Source organism: Mandrillus leucophaeus, unplaced genomic scaffold, assembly GCF_000951045.1.
Source record: "Mandrillus leucophaeus isolate KB7577 unplaced genomic scaffold, Mleu.le_1.0 Scaffold123, whole genome shotgun sequence".
Classification (NCBI taxonomy): Eukaryota; Metazoa; Chordata; class Mammalia; order Primates; family Cercopithecidae; genus Mandrillus; species Mandrillus leucophaeus.
The window spans coordinates 536811-551138 of NW_012100654.1; the positions used below are offsets into that span (position 1 = coordinate 536811).

Below are 14328 nucleotides of genomic sequence, written 5' to 3' on the forward strand. Positions count from 1 at the left end.
TAGAGTATAAAGTAAGAGATGAAAGGCACAAGATGGAAAGAAGCCTAGGAGAAGGGTAGCATGAGTCAAGTCCAGGTGGAGGAGATGGTCTAAGATGTGGAGAAGGTTTTTAGGAGAAAGGGGCAAAGTTGAGCCATTTCCTGTTTATTTTTCTTAATTGATATGAAACAGGAAACAAAGGCATCTGTTAAGAATGAGGCCTCCCATGTAAGCTATGGAATCTGGGGTCAGTTGCCAGTCAGTAAATGGATTGGCAACATGTGAGTGCCTCAGAGAAGTCAGAAAATACCCAGGCAGTTCACATAGTTATGTGATTTTCTCAGCCATGTTGGGAAAAGAAAATAAATGCTTGGCTTGCCCATGGTTTGCAGGTAGGCAAACATGAAGTGGCATGAGAGCATAAGAATCTAGGCTAATTGGAGAACTTACCTGTGTTGTATGCAAATCCTCTCATTGATTCGGGAGATACCTGGTGGTGGTTTGGTTTTCTTTGGGGTAACAAACAGTAGAAGCTCACTCAAACTAGGCAAACTGAGGGAGGTTACTGTAAGAATCCTGGGATTAATAGGTAGAATCTCAGAGGAACCTCGAAAGAGAACTATACTAGGGCTAGGCCTGCCTGCATTTGGAGGTGAGGTCCCAGCTGCTCTGGGGCCCAGCAGCACAGTGGGGGGTTTGTAGAGATGTGCTCTTCCTTGGCCTAACTTGGCGACAACTCTGCAGGTCCATTTCTTCCCGTTCCTCTACCACCTGGAAAATTTTCTTTGCCTCTAGTTAATTTTCCTACAAAAGAAAGAATTGGATTGACTCAGCCCACCTTTTTCTGCCATTCCGTAGATTTCTGGCCAGCTTGTGTTGGCTCTTGTGAGATCAGATGGCTGTCCCCAGTCTGATCACTTGTGGCCACTGGCAGGGGTTGGGGAACATACAATGCTGTGGATGGTGGTGTCCTTTGAAGGGACTGTGACTGGGCAGGCACTTTCCACCTTTTCTCTGCCAACTACACACAGCTTTCTGTCCATGCACACGGTCTCATGGTTCACCCACCAAAGTATTCCAGGTCCTCTCCACACAGCTAGAGAGGCCCTCTCTTCCAAGTTGGGGCCTCTCCTAGGCAGGAGTGCCACCTTGTAATGTCCATTCTTCTCTGACTCAGTCTGATAAAGGCTCTGGAGATAGTTCTTTCTTAACCCCTGGACTACAGAGATGACCTATGGTCATCCTTGTCCCTGCCGTATATTAGCACCCCCCTCCAGACACACTCACACACGTACCATCCCGCTTTGATGGTCAGGAACACTCAGTCCAGCACCGTTGAGCTGCATACTTGCCTCGCCTCTCAGTGGCATAAGGAATATGAAATGGCAAAGAGGTGGTCTCAGCTTCCAGTGAAGTAGCATAATTCAAGGTTGCCTGGAAGAAGTGCTCCAGGAGAGCAGAGCCCAGAATCATGGGCATGGAAAGAAAACATTTTGGAGAGTGTCTTTAGGGGCAGATGGGTGGCACTACCTCCACCTCCTCCTTCTGGTTTTTAGACCTCTGAGTCTGTGCTCCAGGAGAGCCGGTCCCGTTTGTTGGTGGCTGGCCAGTGTGTGGTCTCTTCCCCTGAGTCAGGGGCCCATCCCAGGTCTCTGTTAAGGTACCTTAGAATTTTCCTGGAGCTGTTGATGTTTTAAGAATCAGTTACACTGAACTGGACTCATTTATTTTCTTTATATAAATATATGTAATATAGAATTTTGCTGTAAAGTTTCACAAAATAAAACAATGTAATTTGTTTGTCTTTCAGTGTGATTATATTAATGTTCCGACTACGGTGTTTACTCCTCTGGAGTATGGTTGCTGCGGATTAGCTGAAGAAAAAGCTATTGAAGTATATAAAAAAGAGAATCTAGAAGTAAGATTGTGTTTATTACTTCCTTAAAAACAATCTCTTTTAATCAACAATTTTTCTTTGCAGTCACTTTTTATTTCAGCAATTTGCAAGTTACTGTGATCGTTATATTGTAGTAAATCATATTCCTATTTTAGGAAAATTAGCAATTAATTTAAACCCTGTCTGTCTAGCAAACAAGAATAATATGGTTGGGAAAGAGGAGAGTGTAATCTATAAGTCAGGACACTTGAATTACAAGTAACAAAAATCTATTTGAGCAAACTTATACAAGGAAGCTCAAAGTTATTTTAAGATCTTTTGGGAATGCAGGAGTAGGAATGGCTATGGGTGGTAAGGTGGGAAGTTCCAGGGCTGTCTGCCTGTGGGCTCTTCAGATTTCCAGAAGGATGCCCTCTACACACCTTTATTGCTACCTCTCCTTTACACCCAAACTCTGTCCAATTATAATCTTAAAAATATTTTCTTACATTGTCTCTTGCTAGGAAGTTTGATTGACTTTTTTCTGCCCACTTTCCCAACATAGGCGGGAGAGAGAGAGTTAAAAAGAATTGGAGGGTTATTAATACTTGATATTTCAAGTAAAAGAGAATTGAAATCATAGTCCTTTTCCTTGAAGGCAGTTTAGTTGTATGATTTATTATTGGGAATTTATTTAAATGATAGCACTGATATTCCCTAGTTAAATGGCCTAAGGATTTAAGAAACTCCTATTTAAATTTCTGGTGCTGGGGAAATGTGTAATTAAAACCTTATGTTACTTTAGATGGTTATTTTTGAAATTTACATTTTAGGGAACATTTTATCAGAGTTTTTTAATTAACTCTTTATATAATAATAAGCTATCCTTTTTGCATTGGTCTTGGAAAATCGATGATAATAATTATGGATTTAACATTTAGTTTTAAAAGTTTCTGAAATTAATGAAAAATTAAGGTAGAAAGATGTCAGGCACATGACAGGAAGGATGTAGAAGGCTGTGTCCCAGACAAAGGAATATCTTTATAGGAAACAAGTTCCCCAAGTTTTTGGGATTACTTTAAGGTCTTTTCACCAAGGTTTGCTGCAGATCAACTCACCTGTTTTATTTATTTATTTGTTGCTTTTTGACAGGACTTAAAATGTGATGTTAATATTTTTTTAAAGTTCCCATTATAGAGAAACACAAACACATTGTACAGCTGTACAAAATATTTTCTTTCTTTACATCCTTATTCTATAAGCTTTTTTCTATTTTTTTTTTTTTTACTTCTTGTTTATAAAAAATGAAAACACAAACACACACATTAGCCTAGGCCTACACAGGGTCAGAAACATCAATGTCACCGTCTTCTCCCACCACATCCTGTCCCAGGGCAGTAACACACATGGAGCTGTTACCTCCTATGATGACAATGCCTTCTTCTGGATACCTCCTGAAGGACCTGCCTGAGGCAGTTTCACAGTTAATTTATGAGTTGAAGGAGTACATTCTAAAATAATAGTAGAATGTGTGGTATAATAAATACATAAATCAGTATCATAGTCATATCACATTTATTATCTTTATCAAGTATTGTGTACTGTACATGATTATATATGCTAGACGGTTGGAGATTGGCAGTTCGGTATCAGCATCACCAGCATCACCACAAATAGTGAGTAATGTGCTGCACTATGATGTTGCAATGGCTATAATGTCACTAAGTGGCAGGAATTTTTCAGCTCCATTTTAATGTTATGGGACCACAGTCATATATGCTGTCCATCGTAGACCAGCATTGTTTTGCAACACGTGCTGTGCATGACTGGAGATGGGAGGAAGTGTGAATGCATTTAGGTCTGTGGTCCATTTTGAGTTAGTGTTTGTCCATGTGCAAGCTAAGGGTGCAGCTTCATCCTTTGCTTGTTGCTTTCAAGTTGTCTGTCAATAGCTTTTACATAGTAAAGGAAACACTGGTAACTGTGGTAGCTAAGAGTATATAACTGTATTGGGAAGATGGGGATGGGAAGGGCAGGAAGGAGCTAGAGTGAGTGCTAGGGGCCAGGGAAGAGAGCTCATCTTGCTCTTGCATAGAGCCAAATCAATAAATAAAGCCTAAAATAGGCAAGTCAGGCAGTAGCAATATAAGCATGTTATTTAGAAACATAGAGGTAGATACCCAAATGATTAAATAAAAGAGGTTGAACATGGCGGCCTCTAGGTTCATTGAAATAGGTGGGATCAGAGATCACTGTTTTCCACAGCAGAGCTTTGAAAATTATGTCTGTAATTGTGCATAAGTTGATAAAAAGACTTCAAGAATAATGAGGGGAGCCCTAATTAAATATGAAACTTTACCACATGGCTGCAGTGCTTACAGTTGTGCAGCAGTGGCACACAGATGGACAGCAAGATCAGTAGAACAGAATGTGAAACCCAGAAATGGAATCAAATGCTCGTAAGAATTAGTATGTGATAAGGTCATATTTTAAATCCATAGTAAAAACACAGGCCATCCATTAAAGGGTGCCGGAATAAGTGGGTAGCTATTAAGGAAAAATACAAAGTTGGAAGTTGGATCCACATTTCACATCCACTTTGAACCAGAAGGGTAAGAAATTTAAATACAGTAAAATCTTCAAAGTGCTAGAAGGAAAAACCACATTTGACAAAACCAGTGAAAGAATGAAAGGAAATGGGGGGAAGTGTGAGTGTTCACCTCCTTGCTTCATAGCAGAAGTGATAGAACACATCAGAAATAGTAGCTTACTTTTTAAAAATCATGTTTAAAACCTGGTAAGAGAAATCAGGAGGCGGAGCTTGCAGTGAGCCAAGTTCGTGCCATTGCACTCCAGCCTGGGCGAAAGAGTGAGACTCTGTCTCACAAAAAACAACAATAACAACAATAACAAAACCTGGTAAGAGTTTGTACCATCTCTTTTTAATCTTAGAGGTGTGTTTTTAGGAAAGTATATTCTAAGATAAAGAAACATTTCTGTTTTTAGTAGCTGCAGAGATTAAAAAGTTTGTATTAAAATAGGTAGAAGTGGTGGGAGGTGGTGACTCACACCTGTAATCCTTGCATTTTGGGAGGCTGAGGCAGGTGGGTCACTTGAGCTCAGGAGTTTGAGACAAGCCTGGGCAACATGGCAACACCCCATCTCTACAAAAAATACAAAAATTATCCAGGTGTGGAGACGCGCACCTGTAGTCCCAGCTACTTAGGGACTAAGGCAGGAGGATTGCTCGAACCTTGGCAGTCAAGGCTGCAGTGAGCCGAGATCTCACCACTGTACTCCAGCTTGGGTGACAAAGTGAGACCCTGTCTCAAAACAAACAAACAAAAAAATGAGTAGAAGAGTTTATTTCTCTTCTGTTAAAAACAAGTTAAATCAATTTTTTTTTTTTGGCTACAAGTAACTGTATATTGTGATACCTCCTTAATAAAAATTTTGTTTTAACTCTACATGCACCAGCAATTGATGCTTTTCCCTAACACTCAAAATGATTATTTCTGGGTGGTATTTTAAAATTTAAATCCATCCATTGTGGATTATTGTTCATACTACATTTCCAATTCTGTCACCCAGCATTAACTGCCCGTTTGTGTATGGAGTGATTCAGAGGTACAACACTGGGAGACCACAGCAACCCCAAGCTGGAGAGAGGGCACATGGCATTTTATTCTGGTTCTTAGAAGACTGAGCCAGATTGAAGAGGCATAGAGGCACTGGCGTGAGGGCCTGGGGACAGAAATGTGAGAGACATGATTCCCGCTCTCCCATCGCTATGTTCTGGAGCTCTAAATGACTGGAACTGTTTTATTTCTTCTGCTCCTCCTTAAGTTTGCTGGAACATGAGCCCTATTATCAGGGTCAGCTTTGATGTCAGGATTTCAGTCTTCAACTCTGCAGCCCACACGAGAACCTGTGCCTGGTGCTCTGCCTTGGGTTGCTGGTACTCTATACATGTTTGAAAACTAAATTTTGTCTGTGGATTTTTGCTTGGACTTACAGCCAAGCAAGTAAAACAACAGCCAACACACGTATGCAGCTAGCATTTCAGGAGCCTTGACCCTGGGGCTCCTAACAGATACATAAAGTTGGGGTCACTGAACTTTAAATTTCTGAAAGCTGCTATGGAGATTATTGCCTTTATAGAATTAAAGAGCCTATCAAATAATGGTTTCCATATACATTAATTCTGCCCTTTTTCTGTCTTTTATCTTCCAGATATATCATACTTTGTTCTGGCCTCTTGAATGGACAGTAGCTGGCAGAGAAAACAACACTTGTTACGCAAAGATAATCTGCAATAAATTAGACCATGTATGTAATACCACTAGAAGCCAAAATGCTGTGATATTTAAACGTAGTTTTTATTTCTAGTATTTGGATTTCTATAATTTTTTTTCTTTTTTTTTTTTGGAGACGGAATCTTGCCATGTTGCCCAGGCTGGTCTCCAACTCCTGACCTCAAGTGATCCTCCTGCTTCAGCCTTCTGAGCAGCTCGGACTGCTCCATGTTTATAATCTTTCTAAGGTAGCTTTCAGGACAATGCAGAGCACCTCCTTGTTGTCATTTAGTTAACATGTCACAGAGGCTGAGCAGTGACAGTTTGCGATTGAGCCCTACCAGTGTCCACTCAAAATACATCACTGAAAGCTGCCTTTTCCCAGGGCCATCTTGATAGCCTGATAGTTTAAACTTGATAGTTTAGAACTAGAAGATCTGTGAAAATGTTGGTCATCAAATAGTAAGTTGTATGTGTGCATTTTATAAACAGACTGAATGTATGTCAAAAGTCTTTAGATGGAGATGTTCACACAAAGTGAAACTTGACTTACTGAGCTAATTCCTGATGCTTTCACTAAAGCAGCAGCCCGTTATTGGAGGCCTTCCTCCTCCCAGTTACCAGTGGCGAGCATCAAAATGGTTAATAGCCTTCCTCAGTAGCGTAGTTTAAAGCACAGTTTATTTATAATTTGCTTTATAAAGAATTCTGAACGTAGAAAGCAGTGTTAAGACTTGGTTCTTCTCTTGAAGAGTTTATCATCTATCTGGGGAGAGGAAACATACAAATAGATAAATATGAACTGCAACAAGTGACATTTACATAAAAGTTTACTGAACAGCAGTCATTATCTTGTTTAATTCTCACATCTCTGTATTTATCTTATTTTCAGTATAACAGAAAACAGGGTGTCCCAGGCTAGTAGCCCATTAGCATGTGCTCTTTTGCCTGAATGATGAAGTCATCCAGAGCTCTAGGGCTTAGTCTCTTGGTAGTTGCACATGGCTACAGGGCAGTGACAGGGATGGTGATCATAATGGCCCTGAAATGCTCCAGGTTGGGCAAGTTCGCAGCTGTGCTCCTAAGGATGGATGCTTATATGCTGGGCTACATCCTGATTCTTTGGGACAGAGTTATCTGAGGTCAATTTTTGGCAGTTGTGGGCGGCCTTTCCAAAGGGAGCAGGGAGAGACTACACATTGTTACTCTCCGAAAGTGAGACGGTTGGGGTTTGATGGGAGAGCCGCTGCTGAAGGTGGGACTTGCAGCCGTCATGCTAGTTCTGACCTCCTCATGAGGGTGTGGGCTGCACCTCTGTGGCTGTCAGCCCCGTTTCCCATCTCTGAGCCCCTCTGCTGTGTCCCACGCCACCCCTCTGGCTCCCGCCCAGGTCCCCAGGCCACACTCTTGGCCTTGCTCTTTAACCATGGGGATTGTGTCCCTTTCCTTTACCCTGGCCACATGCCTATTTCTTGAGCAGAACCCTTGAACTTATGAAATGGCAATACTTGATTCCAGCTCTAAGGTCAAAATTGTAAATGAGACTTCCCTCACTCATGACCTTCATTTACAGTTATCAGTGGAGATTCTCACCAAGTGTCCTTACTTTGCTGTGAGCCACCCCGCTTTTCTGTTTGCTGAGCAACCCACCAACCACCTCAGGTTCCAATGCAGTAGTCTTCCGTGGGCCCTGGGAACTCACTCTGAAGCCCCAGCCCAGGCAGCTTCTGCCTGCCTCCCCTCTGGAGTGCCCGCTAGCAGATGCAGATGTGTATGACTATTCTGAGCTGTTGCTTTTTTCAGAAACTCAGTAGGCAAGGATTTCTCCTGGCCCTGGCCTCCATTGCCCTTTTATAGTCTTTCTCTTCATCTCTTGTATGCTTTTACTGTTGAAGATCACAGTGAAGGATAATGCTATGAAGGAACATTGACAAATGGACAGCCTAGAATGCACCATTACTGTGGAAAATGACTGCACATCTTGTTTCCCATCTCAGTGGGTCAGCTCTTTGCCTGCACCCCATACCTCTCAGCACACAGTCCTGGGTGGCAGCCCTGCACCAGCCTCTCCTTTGTCTCCACTTGATGTTGGGAACAGGGCATCTTGCTTCCTGGGCCAACAACCTCTTATTTCCAGTAAAACCTGCTGCCCCAGAGTTATTCCAGTGTTGGACTTTAATTCAGATTTGTTATGTTGTTGTTGCGCTTTGTCTCAGCATAATTTGGAAATTTACATCATATTAATGCAGTCCTTCATGCAGTGGGTAAATTGTTTGTTCTAGTAAATTTGAGTGCAAATTAACTCTGGATGTGCATTTACTGGCTCATTTAACAGACTCTTACAGTGGCTTAGTTTCATGGTAATGTTCTCTGCTCACTTTGACATTGAAGTTCTTTTTCTGTAGTAGATACTGTATATTTTAACTGTGAACTTGCAGTGAATGGATCCGTATTCAGACCATTAACCTACAGGGATTCTCTTTGTTTTGTTTCTGTATTAAAGGATCGGGTGATAGGATTTCATATTCTTGGACCAAACGCCGGTGAGGTTACCCAAGGATTTGCAGCTGCAATGAAATGTGGGCTCACAAAACAGCTACTTGATGACACCATTGGAATTCACCCCACATGTGGGGAGGTAGGAAACAGGAGGTTTTAAAAATTGGCTTCAGTTGATGTAGTTTGAAAAACTATTATAAAGCACTTATTAGATGTCATATTAGTAGCTGATTTGTATATTTTATTTTTAATATAATTTAATTTTATTTTTTTTCAGACAGGGTCTCACTCTGTCACCCAAGCTGGAGTGCAGTGGCATGATCTTGACTCACTGCAACCTCCACCTCCCAGGTTCAAGTGATTCTCCCACCTCAGCCTCCTGAGTAGCTGGGACTACACTACAAGTGTACACCACCATGCCTGACTAATTTTTCTATTTTTAGTAGAGATGGGGTTTCACCATGTTGGCCAGGCTGGTCTCGAACTTCTGACCTCAAGTGATCCACCCGCCTCAGCCTCCCAAAGTACTGGGGTTACAGGCATGAGCCACCATGCCCGGCCAGATTTGTATATTTTAAAGAATAGCATAAATGTAATATTCAGAATGTGTTTTCTTAAAGCAGTGCTAACATCTAAATATGTATTTGTTTTCTTTCTCTTGAACAGGTGTTCACGACTTTGGAAATCACAAAGTCGTCGGGACTAGACATCACTCAGAAAGGCTGCTGAGGCTAGGCCTGCTGCTGTTTAGTTTTCCTTGTCATATTCTCATTTCTCTCAAAGATAAGAACACTCTCAGATAACATGAACCTGTGCTCATGACAGCTGCTCTGTTACTCAGGGACCAGTGCAGGGCTGCCTTACAACACTGAGATGAGAAAGTAGACGAGGAGACAGCACAGCAGTGGGCATCTGTCCTGTAGTCTCGCTGACTGCGAGAAGCAGTGGGACTGCTTCCTTGACGCCTTAGCTTGGAGCCCCGTTGTGAGGTGAGCCAAGGCCGACTCTCGCAAGCCAGGACTGAGCTTCCCTCGGAAAGACCTTTGAATGGCACCATTCATCTAAGTTAGCTTTTCTGGTCGCCATTGTTTTCATCCCCTTTGCTTTGTTGTTTCTATGAAAATATATTTTCAGTTATGAAACTCTATAAAGTGGTGGTTTTCTAGTGTGTGGGCCTAGAATTCACACATGCTCGCTGGTGAACAGTGTCTGTGGGCTGCATTTGGATAGCTGTCTGCAGAGGACCATGTGCATTAGCAGGAAGCTGTACACACTATGTAAGGTTAGTCATCTCTTTTCTTTTTTGAGGCACATTTAGCCTACTGTTAAAATGCTGACTCGTGCTTCACACTCACACGTATTACTTGCTGGTGATAACCTTGAAGCTATTCTCCCCTAATTAATATCTCTACGCTGAACAAAATATCTCATGTAATATAAAAGTACTTGAATTGCTTTTTCATGTTGATCTTAATAGTAATATTTCCAAAAGTTCTTAATACTGTATTATGTGAAATCTAACTAATTTAACTGTGAAATAATTCTGTCATAGTCTATTTAATGATGGTCAAGTTCCATAAATGAATACAGGTAATATTAAGTGATTGCATGAGAATTTACAGACATGTCAGCATTCCAGAGGTCCTTGAAGACAGAGGCCCATCCAAGGTCCTTTTGGAAAACCTCTGTTTTCTTGAGTATGCCACACAGTAGCCAATGCAAGGCTCTTTTAAGCCACTTGCTCTCATGAGCCACACTAGCTGTTTAGCTTAAGATTGGATAGGCTGGGGTCAGAATTTCTAGCCATTTATCTTAAAAGACAAATGTTAAGCCAACAATTAGGAACACTGTTTGTAGACAGGCATTTTGCTACCCTTTCTGGAGGCAGGGAATGGAGCAGCAGGGTAGTGGGACTGGAAACCCAAAGAAAACTGACATAGGACCTAGTTATAGAGTGGCTTTTTTCTTTGGGAGAAAAAAATACAAATGTATCTAAAAGGTGTAAAGTATGTTGGGGTCATTGCTATCCCTGTGGCAGAAACAGTGCAGCAGGAGGCAGAGGGAGATGTTACTAATTTCTGTTGGCTGTGGGGCAGGGGTAGGGTGATTGAACAGAGTTTAATGAAAGTAGCCATATTTGAGCTGAATTGCAGGAGACAAAAGGATTTTAAAGATTAGAAGCAATATGGAGAGGGTGTGATTAATGCTTTCAACAGACTTGATTTAAATACTTGATAAAATATATTTTTAATAATTTTGTTACTGTATTGCTGAGTGCCACACACACACAGAGCCAGCTTTTCCAGAATCCCAAATGAAGCAAAACCAAGAACCCTGGAAGCCTTCAACTCCTGCTTTGCACTGAGCATGGGGCAAAAAAAATGAAATCCCAGGTTTGCATGGGTGGAGTTTCTAATAGGAAATCTTTGTGTAAAGCTGGAAGCCCAATGGGCTGCACCCCAGTGGAAAGTTGAGTGGGAAACAGACTGCCTCACAGAGAGAGGCAGCAGAGAAGCCTGTCTTCTCACTGATGTGAGTGGAAAGAAGCAATCTATCTTAAGCATTTGTAACCACTGTCCAGGTTACAGACTATTGGAATGGCTAATAATCTTTCTTTTGCAAGGAGGGGAGGATGCTTACATATAAATCTATCTGTCTTGGCTTCCTCTCACCCTTTTATTTTCCTCTCTCTCTCTTTCTCTTCTCCCTCTTTTTTCCTCTCCTGGGGTAAATATGGTACCTATATATTGGTGAGAGACTAATTTTACCTGGAAGATAAAACTAGTATGCATCTAATAACATACGGATGTGTATAGATCTGCAAGGAATAATTGATACCGTCCATTATAGTGGAGATTTTAACATACTTCAGTAAATTATTAGGTCAAACACACAAAAAAATCAGTAAAGATTTATTTTTGAGTAGCAGAATTAACAAGTTCAACTCAAAGATTGCACCCAATATGAAAGCATACTCATTTCAAGCACGCATGGAATATTTATGGAGTTTGCCTTGTGCTAGGCCATAAAGGCTAGGCTTAAGAAATTTCAAAAGGCTAGTGTCATATAGGCATGGGCAAGAGGATTTCAGCTGTGGAACTAACTAGGAACCCAAAGACCTTAAACTCCATGTAGCATGATGGAAGGTAGAGGGAGGAGCTGGTGTGAGGGAAGTGAGGGGTTAGTGAGAACAAGCTGGAGAGTTAGTAGAACCAGGAGCCGCTTCACAAGAAGAAGAGACCTGTAGGAAGAGAGCTGTAGGAAGAGAGCCTTGAAGAATGATAAACTTGGGAATGCCTGGTCTCATGACTTACTAGATGTGTGATAGATTGCTTAACTTTTCCTATTCTTCGTTTATTAAGTATGGACAGTATTGCCTGTCTCACAGACTTAAAGAATTGAGCAACATTTATTAAGTTGTTAATATAGCACATTGGATGGAAAATCTTGGCTTCTGTGATAAATAGGGTCCCATTAAGGAAAGCTCTTGCAGACACTCAACAGTACAAGCAGTAGGCAGGCAGACAGGAAGAAGGTGGACAAATTGCTGCTCTTGCAGACTTTCACTGTGCAAGGGGGCCTCCAGGTTGGCCTCTAAATTGGATGTCCACCAATGGGAAATCACACCTTTGTATAGTCCCCGCTTTGTTACACCAGGGCTGGTCTGTGTGGCCAGTAGCATATGGCAGGAGTGATGGTATGTCCCTGCCAAGATTAGGTCATGAAGAGATTGCAGCTAAAGTTTTGGTCACCCTCATTCACTCTCTCAGGTCACTTGTTTTGGGAGAAGGCAGCTGTCATGTTTTGATGACACTCAGGAATCCTATGGAGAGGCCCATATGGTGAAGAACTGAAGTCTCCAACAGTCAGCAAGAAACTGAGGTCTGCCAATGTCTCTGTGAACGAGCTTGGAAGTGAATGCTACTCCAGTCAAGCCATCCCTGGGCCAGCAGCTTGACAGTAACCTCTCGAGAGGCTTTGAACCAGAACCATTCAGTTGGTTACTCCAAATTCCTGATCCTTAGAAACTGTGAGAGGATAAATATTTGCAATTTAAGCTAATTAAAACATCAGACAAGCGGCCGAGTGCAGTGGCTCATACCTGTAATCCCAGCACTTTGGGGGGCTGAAGCGGGTGGATCACGAGGTCAGGAGATGGAGACCATCCTGGCTAAGACGGTGAAACCCCATCTCTACGAAAAATACAAAAATTAGCCGGACCTGGGTGGTGGGCACCTGTAGTCCCAGCTCCTTGGAAGGCTGAGGCAGGAGAATGATGTGAACCCTGGAGGCAGAGCTTGTAGTGAGCCGAGATTGTGCCACTGCACTCCAGCCTGGGTGACAGAGTGAGACTCCTTCAAAAAAAAAAAAGAAAAAATCAGACAAGTTGCTGTTAAGGTATTCAAAAGTAAGGTATTGTACAAAATACCTCACCAGTACTCTTGAAAGCTGTTAAGGTCATGAAAAATAAGGAAGGTCTAAAAAACTACCATAGTCAAGAGAAGCCTAAGGAGACATGCCAGGCAAATATAATGTAATGTCCTAGATGAGACCCGGGAACAGAAAATAACTAATGTTTTTGTCTAATCTGAGTAAACTATTGACTTTAGTTAATAATGTAACATGGTTCATTAATTGTAACGTGTACCATACTAATAAGGGAAACTAGGTGGGGTGAGGGGGTGTGTAGGAACTCAGTATTATTTTCTCCATTTTTTGTAAATATAAACTGTCCTAAAATACTCTTTATTTTTTAATGAAAAATCTACAGAAATTAACAAAATAATAGCAACATATTTTAAACAACTCTATCCCACTAAATTAAAAAAAAAAAACAAACTTATGGAAAATGGACAAACACCTGGAGAAACTGACTCAAGAAGAAATAGAAAATTTGAATATTGCTGTATTCATTAAAGAAATAAAATTTATCATTAAAACCTTTCTGCATTGAAAAAGACAAGACTAAATGGCTTTGCTGTCAAATTTTTTCAAACATTTAAGGGGAAAAAGAAGCCAATTCTACACAAATAGAAGGAAGGAACACTTCCCAACTCTTGCATCCAGCAGAACACTGGTACCCAAAAACTGACAAAGATTTTGAGAGAAAATAGCTATAGACCGGTACAACATATGAAAGTCAACTCCAATATTCTTAAAAATTCTGTCTTCAATCCAACAAATTATACAATGGATAATACATCATGACCAAGTTTATATCCCAGGAATGCAATGAAATAATATGAGAAATGAAAGAAAGCAATATAGTCATCTCAATAGATGTAGAAGACGGGGTTTTTTTTGTTCTTTTTATTATGTTTATCACTTATCCTCAAGTTTGCATTTATGATATAAATTCTAAGCTAACTAGGAATAGAACATCCTCAAACAAGTAAATGACATCTACAGAAAAAGTACAACTAACATTATACTAAGATGACTGAGCACAGACAAGGATGCTGACTTTACCATTTTTATTTAACATTGTAATGGAGGTCCTAGTCAGTTAAGTAGTGCAGGAAATATAAATAAAAAGCACACAAATTTGAAAGGGAGACCTAAATGTCCTTATTTGCTGATGACATGATTGTGTACATAGAAAATCCTAAGAAATCTGCCAGAAATAACTACCAGAACTTCCAGATGAATTTAAAAGTTGAAGAATACAAAGTTAACATA

General features: G+C 41.0%; 1 protein-coding gene across 2 annotated transcripts in view; it reads left to right on the top strand.

Annotated features, from left to right (window-relative positions):
* TXNRD3 (thioredoxin reductase 3) overlaps positions 1–9791 on the top strand; it is a 40600-nt gene extending 30809 nt beyond the window's left edge. The window contains exons 12-15 of one of the 2 annotated variants that reach the window (XM_011971508.1): positions 1790–1897; positions 6089–6184; positions 8654–8788; positions 9316–9791. In XM_011971508.1, coding sequence (XP_011826898.1) covers positions 1790–1897; positions 6089–6184; positions 8654–8788; positions 9316–9378 — 402 coding nt within the window. In that variant the 3' untranslated portion in view covers positions 9379–9791. The remainder of the gene's footprint in view (positions 1–1789; positions 1898–6088; positions 6185–8653; positions 8789–9315) is intronic. The other variant, XM_011971509.1, reaches the window with a different exon arrangement.
* The last annotated feature ends 4537 nt before the right edge of the window (positions 9792–14328 follow it).